Raw genomic sequence first — 18,925 nt, forward strand, 5'->3', positions numbered from 1 at the left:
AAAACTGGCACCGTATATATATAATATATATTATAATGTAAAAATTTGGTTACATAAATCTGATACTAAAACACTTGTATAAAGGAAAATTAGTTAAAAACATCAGTCAATACTTCTAAAAAGGTAAAATTGCATGAAAAAAAAGACAATAATGAAAACCTTTTGTAGAAGATGGAGGCTGAATATATGAAAGTAAAGGGAGAAAAAGACTACTAAGACCCTGTCACCCATTACGACAGCTGAATACAACCCATGTTGCTTAAAACATGTCTGAAAGAAAAGATTTTAAGTGCTCACTCAGCTATCTTGATTCTGAGTCGCACAGGACTGATGTAACAACCATGCACCGTGGTGCTTAAAGAAAGAATTTAGAGAGAAAAGAAAAAAATATACAGATATTAATTTAAAAGATTGTATAGTTAAAATATTTAAATTAACAATCAGATTGTGTATGTCAGTGGGTCTATTCTATACTTATCGACCGCTAAAGTGATAAAATGATAGATATTATCAAACTTAGGGTAGGTTTGTATCAAAGTAGTAGCACTTATTGTAACAATTACAACACGTTGGTTGTATTGTTGCAATAAGTGCTATATTTTAACAGCAGCAAGAGAGGCGCTGTTAAAATGTATGTTAATATGTTACAATAAGTGCTAATACTTTGATACAAACCTACCCTAGGTTTGATAATATCTATCACTTTATCACTTTAGCGGTCGATAAGAACAGAATAGACCCACAGGTGTACATTATCCACATGTATGGATATAAACAATGGTTAACAGTTAATTTTATTTTGCTTTATACAAGTGTTTTCGTATAAATTTCCAGATATGAAGTTCTCCAAAGAATAATGTTTAAAAGTGCACCAGTTTTATTTATTGTGAGGAAATGTGTGTAAGTTTGAATTCATTAGTCACCTCATGCAAAATGACAATTAATATCCTTTGCTTCAGTTGGTTATTCAAATAAAAGATAGACGGCAAAAGAAAGAAGATTTCTTTGCTGAAGAGTGGTTTAACTAACCACACTTTTCAGAGCTGCAGTGAATAGGACAGATGGAAACTAAATAATTGTAGCCAAGTTTTGTTTATGAGACGGTGATATGTCCAAAATAGTGATTATCAATACACAGTACATCTTTGTATCATAATCTGTATTGTGTACTATTCTTATTGGCAATCACCTGTTCTATCAAGAGGCTGATCTTAATTATTTTTGTTACAGGTATAACTTCTAACTATTTTCAGTAACTAATACCTACCGTATTGCATCGATTATAATACACATGTTTTTTTTCCTATTTTGGTGTCTCTGCTGAATCCAGGGTATGTCTTATAATTGACGGTGTCTTATAATCGTTCGTAATCAGAAAAATTGATAACTTAATCTGAAAAAGTTTTAGATTCTGACATTGATATTACATAAATAATTAATGCGCCCATTCTCAATGATTCAATCAGCTGAGTGAGCACAGACGGGTAACGTGCATAACGCAATGTGATCAAAATCGTACTATCATCGCCTTAGGATTGGTTTGTCGAAAGCGACAATTTGTGAAATGTTCAGGAGACGAAAAATTAAGTTCATTACATTATATGTCTATGGTTGAAGATCTTTCATATTTCATTTTACATAGTGAGAGATGCATTACTTATTTAATTCAGAAGAATTTGTATTTATTTAACAGCAGATACTGCACTTAAGCAGCGATCGCTCTAAATTGTGAAGATTAGACAATCCAAACCGTACTTTTAAATCCTTTCTTTTTTTTCTTCTTTTGACCATGTCCGATCCTAATAGGATCATATGGGCCTCCACAGAGTGGGGGTTTGTATTAACAGATTTTATTTTTACGAGAAATGGATGTCAGCCACTTGCTCAACCTATTAGGACCATACTCTGACTCATGCACAAATTGAAAAACAATTTGTGAACTTGCCAGACCCAGGATTCGAACCTGGGACCCTCGACACTATAGACCGGCGCTTAATCCACGCGGTCATCGTGGGTTTAAATCTTAGTCGTGATAAACTACATTTTCAAAAATCGGTTATGCAGAAAATATTTAAATTAATTGAGTTATAACAGATAATATATACGTAAGTGTGGGTATATAAATATACCTACGGCAATATTTGGGTTGTCTACACTCAAAAGGTCTTTTGTATGTTATCTTTTTTTGAAATATTGTTCGGTGCCGGTTTGTAAAATGTCCACACATAAGATAAACCAACACGGAATGGTTGTATTATACCATAGTTTCTTAAAAACATATCTCTGATTCTAATGAAAAATAAAATATGTTTTTCAATGATTCCGATCCGTTTATATAAAAGAAATTGAACTGCATTAAAAACTCAATTTTGTAAAAAATGGAGCTTCGACAAAACAATCCTAAGATGACGCTATATCGTAGTGTCCATGCATGCTGAAGTAACTCGGCCAATTGAAGAACAGTTCGTGCTATTATCGGCTGAGTACGATAGTCCGATTAATTAAACGCTTATGCACGCTTAGCCTGACTAATTAAAAATAAGAGTACGTCTTCTAATCAGGGATGTCTTATAATCGATACATAATGGTAATAAAATTAGATATCCACTACACAACAACAAAATATTTAAATTTCTTTTTCAATTCACTGATTTAGAACTCTCACATAATATCTTTATGTTTACAATACATCTATGGCCTGACTGTTACAATTATATTATAAGTTTTTACAACATCGCATCTAAAACCATACTTGTATTTACAGTAGAACCTCAATTATCCGGACTGATTGTGGATGAAGATAGTTTGGATAAGAATAATTCCGGATAATCAAAAATCTTTTTGAAATCCTCACTTTTTTCATTATATATTTTTTAAATCATACACTGTTTTTATTATCGAAATCTATGATCATAATATATAAATCCGGATAATTGAGGTCCTGTATAAATAATTAATCATACAATATTATGTAATAAATATTTCATTCCTATGAATGGTAAATCAAGGCTGCAAATACTCGTCAAACCCATAATAATTCATTCCAAGATATACCCATATGTGAAACGAAACAGTGACGAAGAGTTCCTGTTGGAGAAATGTAGGTGACCTAAAAAAGAGATTAGATTAGATGAGGCAAGGCAACAATTAAAATGTTTAATAATCTTCGCCACTGGTATTTTGAAGGTGAGCTCTAAATAATCGTTTAGCAGTGGCAAAGGATGATAGGCTGTTAAGATAGTATGGAGTCTTCGCCACTGACGTGAAATGAGGCATTAGTACATTATTTCTATTTTTTTTAAGTAATGTTTAAATAAATTGGGGACTTCTCTGATTTAAATATAATTTAAATTGAAGTATGCCTACGCATTTATTTAATGATTTCTTTTGTCTTTTTGAACTCATACTTATAACTTCTGCGCATATATTCTATACATACGGCTGCTATCGAGGGTAGTTTATCATATTTATGAATTGAGGGATTATAATTCTTACAATAAATAAGCCGTCTAAACTGTCTATCTCACTCTAAAAGTTAACACAGCCAAGAGAGGTGCTGTTAAAACATAGCACTTATTGTAACAATTATATTATATTATTGATAGCAGCCTTGTGTATAGTATAGATGCGCTGGTATTATAGCATTTTGTATTTTATATTTTAAATTCTAAATTTGTTTTTTAGATAGGATAGTAATATTATAATATTAATAAACATGATCCCAATGTCCCTTAACAGGGTAGCCAAATTCAATCTGTAGACAATTAATAGGTATTAATCTAATCTCTAAATTACTGTACTACGAGGGTGGGTCAATAATTCCTTAGAAAAAAGCATTAAAACAGTTTTTATTTTTGTATTTTTTTTTTATTTCTCAACATAATCTCCTTGGAGCTCAATACACTTGGTTAGACGTTTCTCAATATTTTTTAAACCGTCAGAAAAATAAGTTTTCGGAAGGTCCTCAAAATAAGCATTTGTCCGATCGATGACTTCTTCATTTGAAAAAAAACGTTGTCCACTTAGCCATTTTTTTAAGTTTGGGAAAAGGAAAAAGTCACTGGGGGCTAAATCTGGCGAATACGGTGGGTGGTCGACCAATTCGAACTTCAATTCTTCAATTTTAGCCATTGATCGTAAACATGTGTGAATACGGGCATTGTCCTGATGAAAGAGGATTTTTTTCCTGTTTAAATGAGGCCGTTTTTCTTCAATTTTGTTTTTTAGCTGGTCCAATAAAGATGCATAATAATCCCCTGTTATTTTTTTTCCTTTTTCCAAATAGTCAACGAAAATAATTTCACGTGCATCCCAAAATACAGTAGCCATAACCTTACCAGCTGATTTTACGGTTTTCGCCTTCTTTGGACATGGTTTGCCTTCGCAATCCACTGCTTTGACTGTTCTTTCGTCTCGGGAGTATAGTGGTGTATCCATGTTTCATCTACAGTCACAAAGCGACGAAAAAATTCATCCGGATTGCGTTGCATGAGCGACAACAGGGCTTTAGAGGCCACCACCCTATTGCGTTTATTGTCGACTGTGAGCAAACGCGGCACCCATCTTGCAAAAACTTTTTTCATGCCCAATTTGTCATGTAAAATAGAAATGACGCTACCTTTTGAGATCCCTGTAACCTCAATTATCTCACTCAACTTTAATCTTCGGTCACTTAACACCATATCGTGGATTTTATTGATCATTTCTGGTGTAGTCACCTCTACAGGACGTCCTGAGCGTGGTTCATCCTTTGTTGATGTACGACCACGTTTAAATTCATTTAACCAGTTATAAATAGTTGCAAGTGAAGGAGCAGATATGCCGTGAACTAAATCCAACTCATTTTTTATTTCCTTTGCTGTTAACCCTTTTATATTAAAATGTTTAATAACAGCTCTAACCTCAATTTTCTCCATTTTCCATTTTTTCATTTTCCACAAGCAAATTTTTTTTTTAAATGTACGAGAAACACACAACAACCCGACCAATCTGATTGAAACTTCGCAGCATACTGAATCGGTAGTGCCGCTGCATGAAAACAAACCGCTTACAGTACTAGTCGCGCCACCTGTTGGCTTTTCTAAGGACTTATTGACCCACCCTCGTATCATATTAATATAATTTATAATGAAATGTAAAAATAATTAAGAGATGTCAATTTAAGAAACGTTATTAAGAATCTGTATATACTTATGTCTAATTGGACGGCGTAATGCATTTATTTACGAGACTCTTCACCATCATAAAATTGATAACATGTTTTAGACATTTTATCTTCTTTTAAACTTAATGTGGTTAAGTGTAAATTTATGGTGAAGACTTTTTTAATTAAACTATGTTCTAAAACAGAGTGAATGATATGAATTTTGTTGAATCGGTAACAAGGCCGGCTTATATTACGATAGTAGTGCTAGTTATTGATTATCTTCGAATGCAATGCAGTAACCTCTGGTTCTATGCCTCGTGATTGACAGGCTGCACATACAAATTTTGCGAGATATCTCGTCCGACTTTAAACTCCAATTACTAGCCACTGTCGATTGATTTGGATAATCTATAAAATTAAACACACAGTGACATCTGTTTAAATAATTATGAAATAGTAAGTCACAAATTATCGGTATTACAGCTTTGCTCTACATTTAACGTGTGTCGTTAAAAATCTGCGGCCTATCGGATACTGCCATAGTAATATCGTGAGGCATAGAAAAGGTTTTAAATGAAGATTTTCCTTTGCATGTTTCATTCAAATTATTACCATTTATTTAAATATGCAACAATCATCATTTTCTAATATTGCATTCGAAGTATGAGCAAATAACTAGCACTACCATCGATGTTTACACTTTCGTTCTTTCACGGCGGTGATTGGTAACTACAGCCAAATTAATTTTTTCTGCACCGGCAACATAGTAATTTTATTTAAATGGTGTATAGCTGCAGACATCTTGCTTTGGTTAAACTGTCTTATGTACTCTTATTTACAATTTAGTGATTTTTCATCTAAATATTAATGGTTCATTACTAATAACAATAACAACCACCATGCTTACCATACTTTCACATAAATTACCACCTTTGTGCATAACGCAGTCCAATTATTGAAGTCTTTTTATAATAATAAATTGAGGAACTGAGCAAAAGAGAGGCTTAGTGCTAAAGTGACGCTATTGGTTTCAAAGTTGGTTACCACCATTTATAATGTTTTTAAACATATTTTCTTAATTCTGATTTTTGGAAGTACCTTACCATCGTATGTTTATCCATAAAATATCAAATACCAACTTTAAATGTGATTTTTTATTACTTTAATGGCAAGAGAATTTTACATCGCTATTCGCTTTTTCTAATTGTTTACTTTAGGTATATGTTTGTAAAAGGAAAATATTCTATTTGCAGTTCTACATTAACGGTTACCTATCTAAAAATGGCCAAATATGGAGGCAATTGACTTTGAAACTAATAGCACCTGTACACGTGCATGGATTTACTGGCAGCAACAGTGTGTATTTTAAACTATCGTGAGAATAACTACTGTTTACACGTAAAAGTGCTGACTCTCCAATCTCATTCTTCAAGAGTAAGCTAGACGCGATGTTGTCATTTTATGGTACTATTTGAAAGGTTGTAAAAATCGGTTAACGTCAAAATGAGTCTCTCCGCGGTGTAGTTTGTTTTTTTGCTGGCAGGTTCACCACTATCGTTCTACTGTGCAGATACAGATCGAAAAAATCGCATGAAAATTCAAAAGCTTCCAAACTTTTTCGATTCATGCATGCAATCTTGCAACTGCAGGATAATACATGTTTACATGTACATTTTCTTGTTATGGTCGCGATAATATGTACTGACAGCTGTAAATCCATGCACGTGTAAACAGGGTATTACAGCTTGAGAAAAATACGTTCTAAATTATTTATTTTTTGTTGATTCTCTTTATATAATTTAACAGTATGTTTGGGTTTGATCGCCAACGACATCTGAAGTGGTAAGATCGAAACATTTTTTAATGACATGGTAAAGAAGGAACCAAAATTTTTAAAAACATTGGTACATTAGAATGTTCCGCATTTTTATGCCACTCTTTTGCCAAGCTTCTCAATTATTTATTTACCATAATATTATAAAATGTTTAGTTAGTTTTATAGAAAGACGCAGGTGGTGAAAACTTACAACATAGTATTTTATACTTACGAATTTATAATTATAGTATAAATAAGATTTGACTTTTATGTTACAATGCTTTTTGCTAATTATTTCTTTAGTGCATTCAAAATGCTTTGTTCATCTTCTTGTATGCTGATTGCAGAAGATAGAATTTTGTTTTTAAAAATCAGTGTGATAAATTTTATTATGAAGATAAAAAATGTTTATTTAATTAACACTATGGTATTACTCAGTGGCGAAGGGTGGAGGTAGGCTGTTAAGATCTGCCATGTTTGGTGGACACTAAACTTTGTTAGTCATACCTATTTGTTTTCATTGAAATAAGACTACAATTTACAAATGGAACACCAACAGGTTAGTCTTTAAAATTCAATTAAACCAAGCCATAATAGATAATAGTCAAATATACTCGTCTATCTATAAAATATCTAAAATTATGCAATTAAATCATACATAAGTTTGGATATTTTATACATAGATAGAATAATATTTTTTATCTATTATAGTTTGGTTTAGGCAGAGCATAATGAATTTAAAATAATGAACCAATAATATGTCTAATATGTATTCTTAATCCAATGAAAACAAATAAGTGTGAATGAAAAAGTGTGCACAATTTTGTCGTAGGCAGGACTTAATTGATTTTTGAAAACTAACTAAGTGCACTTTTTATGGCGGATCTTAACAGCCACCACCCCTTGCTACTAATATTTGGATAGTTTAACAATTATCATAAGGAATATTGTAAAATTTATTAACACCATTAAATGTTAAAAAATATATTAATTATCTGATCATGAATTCAATAGGTAATAATTATTGATGACACAAGTATTTTATTAAATTTACTAGCATTTGAAAGTATAATATACAATAACTCGGGTTAGTTAACTCTTGGAATGCATTTTTGAGTTAAGGGTTACGTTGGAATAGAGGCATTTAATTAATGTTGTCTGCCTAATATTAAATTATAATATTAGGCAGACAACATATTCCAATGTAACCCTTAACTCAAAAATGAAATCCAAGAGTTAACTATCCCGAGTTATGAACTGTTAAAAGTACAGTTTCTCTTAATAGTAGCTCTGGCAGTCACGCTAACTAAATAAAGCAAGATACACGATAAAAATTATAATTTAAGGTGCGAAAATTTGGAAAACCATTAATACTCACATCGTAACAATGGTGCCATCGCTGTGTCATTGATTACACAAAATATTTTCAACAAATAATTGTACCTTTGCACAATATAATACATACAAAGCATATGTGACGGTATATTATAAATGCCGAATAATGATACAACAATAATTACTTCCAGTCCGATGACATCTTTTTTTAGGTTAACTGGTCATCAACGTAACATAATTAGAAGTCTCTGTGGCATTGCGCACATTGGCAAAAATTTACTGAAATATTTTTGTTTAATAGTAATTATTGTGAACAACTTGCAATTTACATAACTGCCTTGTATACCGAATTGTCCCGTATCATTTCGGAGTTATCTCGGATCAAGTAAAATAACAAAATTATGTTATGGCGTTAACTAGATTGGATAGAGCTGCAGGTATTCATTTTAGGGATGGTTTAGACATGGTCATTTCGTATTTACGTAAGACCCTTCTCAATATTTTCCTTTAAAGATAACAAAATTCCTTTCATCTTCATTTGCCTAGCGTTCCGACGTTTCGTATAGCTTTATTATAGTTTTCTTAATAATATGAAGTGTCTCTGTAAACCGTAATAGGATTTATTTTCATGTAATTCTTTTACTAATTTCTTTGCTGATGTCCTTTTAAGATCCTAGAGCAGGGTTATTTTTATGTATGCGTGTCAAAATTTCTCAATTATTATTTTTCGACTGTACGACATGCCGAGCAGTTTTTCATGGGGTAAAAGTGGTTTTTATGAAATCTATTGAAAATTGTGAAATTCTAGATACCACTCACAGAACATAGCACGCATATAGCTTCATCACTTTTTTTCAAATAACGCCATATATTCGGCCAACCAATTTTGAAGCTCTCTGCAAGAATTACTACTAGTACTAGCTCCACCAACTTTTTCTTTCTTATTATGGGTAGAAATGACATTATTTGCTACTGTACTACATAGTTTGGTTCTTTACGCACAAATTTACGCAAGAATTGCTCCGATCAAATGAGGTATTCTCTCGTTACAGTAGTCGCAAGCATTGTAAGTCGATCAAAATCAGATGTTTGCAGCTCAGCTTTCCCGCCGCCTAATGAGGTTAGTGTGATAATATTATATGTGACCGACCTATACATTTATATATTTACATTAAACGTAATGCTAATTTTTGAGGACTATTATCCTGCTATTTTTTATGTGCAATGCAATCTGTCATTTTTATTATCCATATTTTTTCCTCTTCAAAATAAAACATTCGCGTGCCATGCAAAATCATCTCGCGTGCCATAGGTTCGCCACCACTGTCCTAGAGTATATGAATTCTGAATCCTTTGAAATATTCAACTCAAAACTGTAAATTTTGGTAGGACTCTAACAAGAGACAGATGAATCATATCAGAGCTAAAACTCATTATGTGTAATAGTTTAACATTATAGGTACTTTATGAGTTTTAGTTCTGATACAATTATTTTGAAGTAAAACTGATCCAGTCACCATACAAAATATCACTGACTCGTAATATTTCAATCATTCTACGTTTATCTGAGAGAGAGACAAGACATGAACGTAATTACAAATCTAAAACATTGTCACAAATAAGATTATTGTTTGTATGTACAAAGAAGCTACAAAAGCAATTTTCAAATAATTCTCACATTTCATTCATCTCCCACACATTTCCCTTGTCAACATTTCATTTCCTGCTTTAGGCGCCTTACTGAACCAAGCTTTTTAATTTTATAAATGACTCGCAATCATCTTCATTAAGCCGTTGACTGTCTTATATAACCAAGTTTGCCATAATTTATTCATAAAGAGCGTGACAACTCAGAATGGGTTCCGACTTCCTCCAACAACTCTCTTCACCTGTCTCTATCACTGTAGTCCACCCAAGTATACGGCAGACATTGGTAGTTACATCTAGCATAAATTATATTTAAAAAACCGAAGTTGGTGAGCGAAACACATGTCATAGAAGCAATATCTATTTGACCAAACGGTAACCCATTTTATAAATGAGTCGTCGAGTCAACCCGCTCTGACTTTTTCTACCTCACTATTAATAATTACAAAAAACAGTTTTCCTTCATACCTGCTACATTAATATGACAATTTTATGTTTCCATTATATTTAATTGCTTAAAACGACGATGACAAATAAACCAATTTGCAAACAAAGTCATGTAATTTATAAAAAAAGGGTTTTGAAATCAGCAAGTACCCTGCATCTTTTGAAAATATATAAAACATTTTTTTTTCGACCATGTCCGCTCCTAATAAGATCATGTGGGCCTCCACAGAGTGGAAATTTGTATCAACAGATTTTGTTTTTACGAGAAACGGATGTCAGCCACTTGCTCAACCTATTAGGTCGATACTCTGACTCATACAAAATGAGAAAACAATATGTGGACAGTCCTACAAACTTATCTAAAGAACGGTCAAAAATGGAACTACGAACTGCCATATGGACGTCATATTGAATCCTTATTCAAATGTCAAATTTTGTCCAGTTGCAAGTCTTGATTGGGTAGTTTTCGACTGTGGCTCCCCCATCTCTTCAGATAAGTTTGTAGGGCTGTACATGCCAGACCCAGGATTCGAACATTGGTTGCAAAAATTCTCGTATAGCACTTTTAAGCCCAAGATCGACTTTGGTCATTCAGCTGAAAAAAATTTAACGCATAGAAAGACTATTATAGATGAAACTCAAAATAAACGCACTGCCTAAGTAAATATTTTTAAACCTTTATGAACTGAACAAAAAATAACATACCATTATAATAGTAATTCAGCTTTTAAATTTTATATAATATGACTCAACCATATTTATTAAGTTATTAGAAAATATAATATTATAATATAACCGATTATAAATGAACTCACTGCCTATTTTTTTTTTTATTTAAGTACCTTTATTTAAAAACTAATAATAACAAAATGTATTGTACTGTTTTTAACCATTATTTTTATTATTAAATATTTTGTATTTTTAACAATTAATGAAGGTATGAAAACTAAGGTGGCCTAACTGACAGTTATTCTCATTTACTGAAAGCCATTTCTATTAATAATTTATAATAATTACAAAATAATCCTGATGACATTTTTAATTCATCTGACTGGTCAAGTTGCATGTTATGTGAATCCTGTTTTACTCATAAATCGATCGTCGAGTTCATTAGTCAGACAACTCCAAAAAAATGAAATTTGAGTTAAATATGCAGTTTTGTGTAAAATTTTACACTCTACCTTATTCAGTACTCAGATATCTCCAAAATGCCACCAAAAAAATCTAATGCTGATGAAATTCTAAAGAATTAAACGAAATGTCTCTAAAAGTACCTAATCTTTAAACACCTGTTGATAAAATATATAAAATTGGGCCATAAATCAATATTATTTTGATTTTTTGGTTACCATTGGAATATTGCTTTTGCTATTATCTCAAAACTAGTTATTTGGAGTTGTCTGACTAATGAACTGGACGATCGAAATATGTATGTGATAATGTGAAAACTGCCCCAAAGCTATTTTATATTCAGTAGGTCAAAATAAATAGCTTAGCTAAGTTATGAACCCACTCTTTTAGATGCTTTAGTATCCAAACATTTATTTTTGAGTTAGGCCACCGTAGTACTACACACTTCCTCCAATCTAACACTATAAGGAATGTCACATTATCGTATAATATATAATATAATATTTTGTACATAAGATATTTTTTGTTATAAGGAGACTGACTCTAATCCAAATTATTTGAAAATATGTTTGGTAGATTAGAAAATTATATATTATACAATCAATATTATAATATTACAATGTTATAAAGAATACTATGTCAATTTTGTTTAAATGAATTATCTCGATGGAGCGAGATTAATAAATGTAAAATTTTAATACTCTTGTTTTATTTCCTATACTAAAATCCTATCCTATGATTTTTAAGATCCTATCCTAAGTTTATTTATTTACTGCCTAAACCAAGCCACAATAGATAAAAAATATTCTTCTATCTATAAAATATTATCTAAAATAATGTATGATTTAATGGCATAATTTTAGATATTTTAAAAATAGACAAGTATTTTTTAACTATTGTCTATTATGGTTTGAATTATCTTCTTCTTCTCTTTGGCCATATCCGTCCCTTAGATGGAGTATATGGACACCACGAAGCGCCTCCAAAAATCCCAGTCGTTCGCCAGTCTTTTTGCATCAAACCAGCATCCCGTAGCTCCGCCCGCCGTACACACCTCTATAGCCTTCCAGAACACTGGAATCCGATTAGCTTGAAAAACAGGCAAGCCAGGTTGAAATACTCCTCTGGCATCCGCAGCACGTGGCCGAGCCAGGTCCAATGTCACCTCTTCACTCTCAGCGGGATGAGAGGCTACTTGGTGCGCTCTCTTATCTCCTCGTTACTCCAAAAGTCATATCACCGCACATCCAGTGTCCGTCGCAAACATCTGTTTTTGAAGCTCAGTATACGGTTGGTCTGAGTCTTTGTAAGGTGCCATGATTCGCTAACGTAAAGCAGCACCGTCAGAATGCAAACATCGAATAGGCGGTATTTGGTTTTGAATTTTTTGGTCACATTGAGTTGAATGTTGCTGCAGCCATTCCCATTTGGATAGCGATATTCGGATCGTTTATATGCAGGGTTTAATTGAATTTTAAAAATTAACCAAAACTATCTGCAATTTGTAGGCTTAGTATAATGAAAACATATATGTATGACTGACAAAGTTTAGTGTGCAATATTTATGTCGGATCTTAACAGCCTTCCTTAACCCTTTGCCACTGGTCGCCATGATATATTGGCGACGATAATGTTGAAGATTATGAAAATGGAGAACAAAACAAAAATGTTTCATTTATGTCAAGCGTGTTCACCACACTCACTCATTATTTTTAATGAGAAACAGTTGTCAGCCACTCGCTCAACATATTAGTCCCATGCTCTTGATCCAAACACACATTGAAAAAACATCATGTCAATTTTCCACATTCGAGATTCGAACCCGCGATGCATGGTCTCAGAAGCAGTCACTCTACCACTTATCCACTGTGGGCGCTCTATACACAATACCTACCTAGATTGAAATACACAAATCCTAAAATTAAATTTCAAACTGTAGAAAAAATATTCACAGAAATAAACACTCTAATTGGACATAATTTATTATTATAATTTTGTAATGATAGAATTATCTCAGACCTTCTAAACATTTTTTATATTCATATTTTAGGTTTGCAATATTATCTATAAACAATAATATAGTTATTATAATTAGACCCATAATATGTATGAATTTGTATTGTGGCTAGTTCTTGGTTATTCCTTTGTACTATGTACAGATTGCACAGAATAGAGACGAAACCCAGGTTCCAAGTAAATACGGCATAGTCGTAAGTTCATAAAACAGTATCTTTGTGGAGAAAGCCGTTTATTCAAGAAGATCAGTACAAGTACTATAACGAGTTCACAGCATGTTGTAATCCTCTTGAACAGAAGTGTTAAGAGTGACGGACACATTTGTATTATAGCCAGATATCTGGGTTACATGTAATTGTACATAAAACATTTCACTGTGGCACAGATGACTGTATACTATACGGTCTCCAATTTTAATAGTTTCAATATGACTATTAATTCAATTATTTTCATAGCTGATTTTGGCAAAATTCATGAATTCAAGAATGAAAACCTAACCTAACAAATTATCCAGGATATCGGCTATTTTCAAAATTTGTTTGCTGCTGGCTTCCTGTAAAGTCTAAACCGACAAGAACCGTGTTTTCTTTAGACATGAATTTTATGTTAGTAATATACGACCCAAAGAGGTTGGACGGTCTTTAATATACGGCCATATCGCACCGTGAGTGTAAAACCAAGGCACCTGCAAAAGACATATTTTAGATATATTAGGGTTTGAAGTCTTCATTTTGTTAGGAGAAATAGAGTTTCTAAAAGAAACCATAATATTTGGTTTATATCTACATTACATTGCGTGTTCTTTCAGTTACTTCACTTTTACATTATCAAGTCCACGACTTTTACAGTTGTTTTGCATTTAATCTCGAAATTGAAAAATTTTCAGATGCCCGATATATTATATATTTCCGATACAACATTTCACGATGAAGTGTAATACGACAAACTGCAAACGTGCAAGTTTCCGGGCACGAGATATCTGACTCTGCAGAGGACCGAGAGAGGTGGAAAGTTTTAGTTTGGGGACAGAAGGAGGCGGAATTTCAAGGTGGTCACGATCCTCAACTATGAGGAAACGATCAAGAAGAGGAAGAAGTGCACTAATTCTATGTAGTGATTAGAAGTGAGTTATTAATTTTATTGATATATTAACCAATCAATGAGTAATAATGTAATAGGTATTAATTGAATCATTAAAATCATATAAACCATCAGGTTTTTTTAAATATTTATTGGCAACTATAAATGAGGTAGAAATTGTATAATTAATTGCATTATAAATAATAAAATAATCAAAGAAAAGAATGATTTGACAACCACAACATAATTTATAATAATAATATGACATTCGACCTTCAAACCGCAAACTTGAGTCAGAGAAACTAATCATTTATTCAAACAGGTCAGTGTTTAGCGTGATAGCACAATGTTAACACAGTGTAGACTTTTTATACTGAGTGTCTTGTTATTAATTGTGTTTGGAAGTTGTCAATGTTCAAACAAAAAATATGCCTATGCAATCCACGAAGACAATGGAATTGAAGTGTTCCACGTTGCTGACAGTGGACACATACCGACTTATTATTTAAGTAGGGCTGTTTATGACAATCAAATTAATAAGACAGGGTAAGGGCGCACAATTACTCATAATAATAATTAATGTTACCTGTATCATAGAATCTTAAATATCACTTTCAAGTTATAATGTCTTTGATTAAGTATTTATTTTATTCTTTCTAAAAACGTAGATTCTTTGTAATGTCTTTGTTTATATACTTCAAGTTATCCCGTGTACATATATAAGTCTGTCATAAATAATATAGTAATTACAGTCAATATTAAAAAACGGTAACTTAAATATCTGTAGTAAGATGACAAAACACGATATGTCCTTTTTCTAAATTGTTCAGGAGAGTTTTTAATTTTTAAATATTTAAACAATGAACAAATCACATATTGACACAAATTATTTCTCCCAACATATAAGACGTAGACATACCATATTTTGATATCTTGTAGATCTCACTGAGACGAGTCTGAAGGTATACATATGGGTATATGATAGGTCCGTTATCTGGAGTCCTTATGAGGTTTTCTATAAGCTTGTTTTAGAGTGTGTTCAAAAGAAATTTCTTCAACATCTTTATTTTAATGTATATATTATTTATTATTATTTTAATATTATTATTTTTTATTTTTATTCATTATTATTATTATTATTATTATTTTCCTTTTGGCAGTTTCTCAGACGAGTATTTTCCGACTAGCTTTCTTCAAGGCATGCTCGCCTTTCATTCTCTTGAAGTTCGTAGGTCACTTCTGCTCTCACATGGTATAGTCTCCAATCCTGATATTTTGGAAATTCTATGCACCACAGCCATGACCTATTTTGGGTGAAAACGGTTTCCTCATATCAGGCTCGCCAGGCACCAATAACGAGTGCTGTGCGGCTGGTCAATGCACTTCCTAGAGATGTAGACATTTTTAGCGATGCAATATGTACCTATTTTGTTTTTAAAATTCTATTTTATTGTTTAATTTGTATATTTCATGAATTATTTATTTTATTTCTTTTCCTATAAAATTATTTTTTGTTTGTTTTTTTTCTCTACTAATTTGATTTACCTGTACTCTTTATTCTAAATGTCATGTTGTGAACGTCTTGAATTAATAATATGTTATGTGCTCAATGTGTCTTTATTATGAATATTCATTTTGTCTTGTCATAAACATTATGGATGAGAAATGAACAAGTTGAATTATATAACGGGAATATAGATAGCTAGAATGTGTTATTTATTTAATTATAATGGCTGGTACTATTCATCTTTGGTCATTACTAATGCTAGAAATACATTATGTACAATCACGCTACATGAACACACATGAGCACACGGTAAGCTTGCAAAAGTGGAATGTAATTTTACTTGCTAGTCAAATTTATCAGAACCACACTAATATCGCCTGTACACGTGCATGGATTTACTGGCACCAATTGTGTGTAAATAAAACAATCAAAAATAACAAAAGTGCTGACGGTCTGGCCAATTTCATTCTTCAAGCGTAAGCGAGATGCATTATTGTCTTTGGATGATGCTATTTGACAGATCGTAAATGTCAAATTCCCTGCGCTGCGTAGCTTGTATTTTTTCTGGCAGGTTCGCCACGATCGTTGTACTGCAACTATCGGTCGAAAATTCGGAAGCCGCTAAACTTTTTTGATCCATGCATGCTGTCTTGAAACTTGCACGATAATACTTGTTTACATTTGCATTTTTATTGTTATGGTCGTTACAATACGTACCGCCACCACTAAATCCATGCACGTGTAAACAGGTTATAAGGTCACCTCACGTGTGATAAAGAGATTTTTGAGTCACGTGATCTCACGTATTTTTTATTTTAGTGGTTTGGAAGGGAGCTACAAATGACAGGTAATTGACACAATGTTTATGTAAATTCTCAGTTTTTATTATTGAATATTCTAATGGTTCTAGCAGATGAGCTCACGTGACATGATAAGAATGGTTTTCAATTGTATTTATGAAAAATGTTCTATTCTATTAATTATATGACAAAATAACTGTGTCATAAGATGTCAGTTCACATCCATATTGAAACCTGTTTTGCCAGACTGGACATTAGATAATATGTAAATTATACACTACTGAAAAAACCAAGAAGTTTTAAAATGTAGCCTATCATCTCCATATTTTGAAACCTATTTGTTTTGAATTTTTTTTATCATTTATTGTCAGATGGGGATTCCTGGAACTACACTCTTCAAAGGAATATGAAGATGAGAAGCAAGCTTATGCAGTCGGGTTTTTGGAAGGCTACCTCACCCATGATGTATTATGGATGTACTGGCAGAACACTATGCTGGAGTAAGTATCTACATAATATAAAATAAATCGTTTGTTTGTAATCCATTCAACATAGAGTGAGTGATTTCTCCATATTGTCGCACAATGCAGAATCCATTCTCGCAATGATGGCAACAACAAGTATTTATAATTACTAAAAGTACCTAAATTAAACCCGTTTCATTAAATACCTGTGATCCCAAGAAAATCTTGGAAACCAAAATTGGCCCCATATTATGCGGATGTTATCCAGTGTCTTTGATAGTCACTGTCAAAAATGATATTTTATGGAAAAATGCAGAGATGAGGCGTCTAGCTCCAAAAAGCGATAAGTCCACATTGGGCAAAATCGAGAAAAAAATATGCACGTATTCTTTGTATAATTGTATACAATAATATTGAACTATAAATTCCAAAACGCGACATAACCCTACAAAAAAAAATCTCTCGATTTATTACAAAAAGCGCCAAGTTCGTGTTTCATATAATTTAAAGCTTGGTTGATTTCGCACGTGTTTAAGTCAACCAATAAGGGAACGTTCAATATTGAAAAGGGTGTCTCCCATGCTGTAGCATCTGGTAAACTCATGACAGTGCCACGGAAATATGTGACTTATGCGGAATAAATTAAAATGTGAGGTGCAAGTAGCGCTAGGTCCTATTTTATTTTGCCTATATTTATTACATTTAAGAGTTTATCGGCTGAAACAAATTGCCATTTGGTTCTAATTTCGACATAGAATACAACGGAAAAAATAATTTTACATTAAAACAAATAATTGAAGCTTGAAACATAAAAACGTTGTTTCCCGAAAATATTGAATTGTGGACTTGTCGCTTTTTGTAATTAGACACCTCAGATCAAGAACCCTGTATTAATTTATCTGTCTGTAACACAGCGCAGCACACACATACTCTCTTCCTGTCATAGCTCTCTCGTGCAACTGTCACTGTTAACTAACACATAGACTGTAACATACACCAGCCTTATCGAAATAGATACCTACCAATCCAAATTAATATTGAAATCGGCGCATTCTTTAGCTATGAATATTAATTACCCTATATTGATTTGCTTATAATATTATTGTTAGCTAAATAACACAATAATGTTGCAAGTGGCACTGCCACCTGGTAATTTTTACTTCTTCTTTCTTTTGACCATGTCAGATCCTATTAGGATCATTATTTGGCCCTCCAAAGACTGGCGGTTTCTATTAACAGATTTTCGTTTTTTTTTACGAGAAATGGATGTTAGCCACTTGCTCAACCTATTAGGTTCATACTCTGACTCCAAACACAAATTGATAAACAATATGTGTATTTTCCAGACCCAAGTTCGAACCTGGGAACCCCGACATTTAAGCCGTTCGGCCATCGTGGGTAGTATGTTTTCTAGTCATATAATATTTATCAAAACCCAATATGCTGCGCAACGGTTCAGCTGATTGAGCACTGACCAAGTGCTTCACATTAATTATCTAGTGGACTCATAAAAAGACTTAGTGCTGAAAGAACACG

General features: G+C 32.5%; 1 protein-coding gene across 2 annotated transcripts in view; it reads left to right on the forward strand.

The window, feature by feature from the left end:
- The window catches only part of LOC147071479 (putative phospholipase B-like 2), a 157,346-nt gene that overhangs the window by 126,306 nt on the left and 12,115 nt on the right, over positions 1-18,925 (forward strand). The window contains exons 1-2 of one of the 2 annotated variants that reach the window (XM_085948376.1): positions 14,944-15,164; positions 17,297-17,425. The exons of the other annotated variant lie outside the window; for it this stretch is intronic. Of the exons in view, the coding sequence (XP_085804502.1) occupies positions 14,965-15,164; positions 17,297-17,425 (329 nt within the window). The 5' untranslated portion in view covers positions 14,944-14,964. Of the gene's footprint in view, positions 1-14,943; positions 15,165-17,296; positions 17,426-18,925 lie in introns of those variants that run through there. 2 annotated transcript variants of the gene reach the window in all.

Source organism: Rhyacophila brunnea, unplaced genomic scaffold, assembly GCF_057557595.1.
Source record: "Rhyacophila brunnea isolate RB1 unplaced genomic scaffold, BYU_Rbru_1.0 scaffold_20, whole genome shotgun sequence".
In the NCBI taxonomy this organism is placed as follows: domain Eukaryota; kingdom Metazoa; phylum Arthropoda; class Insecta; order Trichoptera; family Rhyacophilidae; genus Rhyacophila; species Rhyacophila brunnea.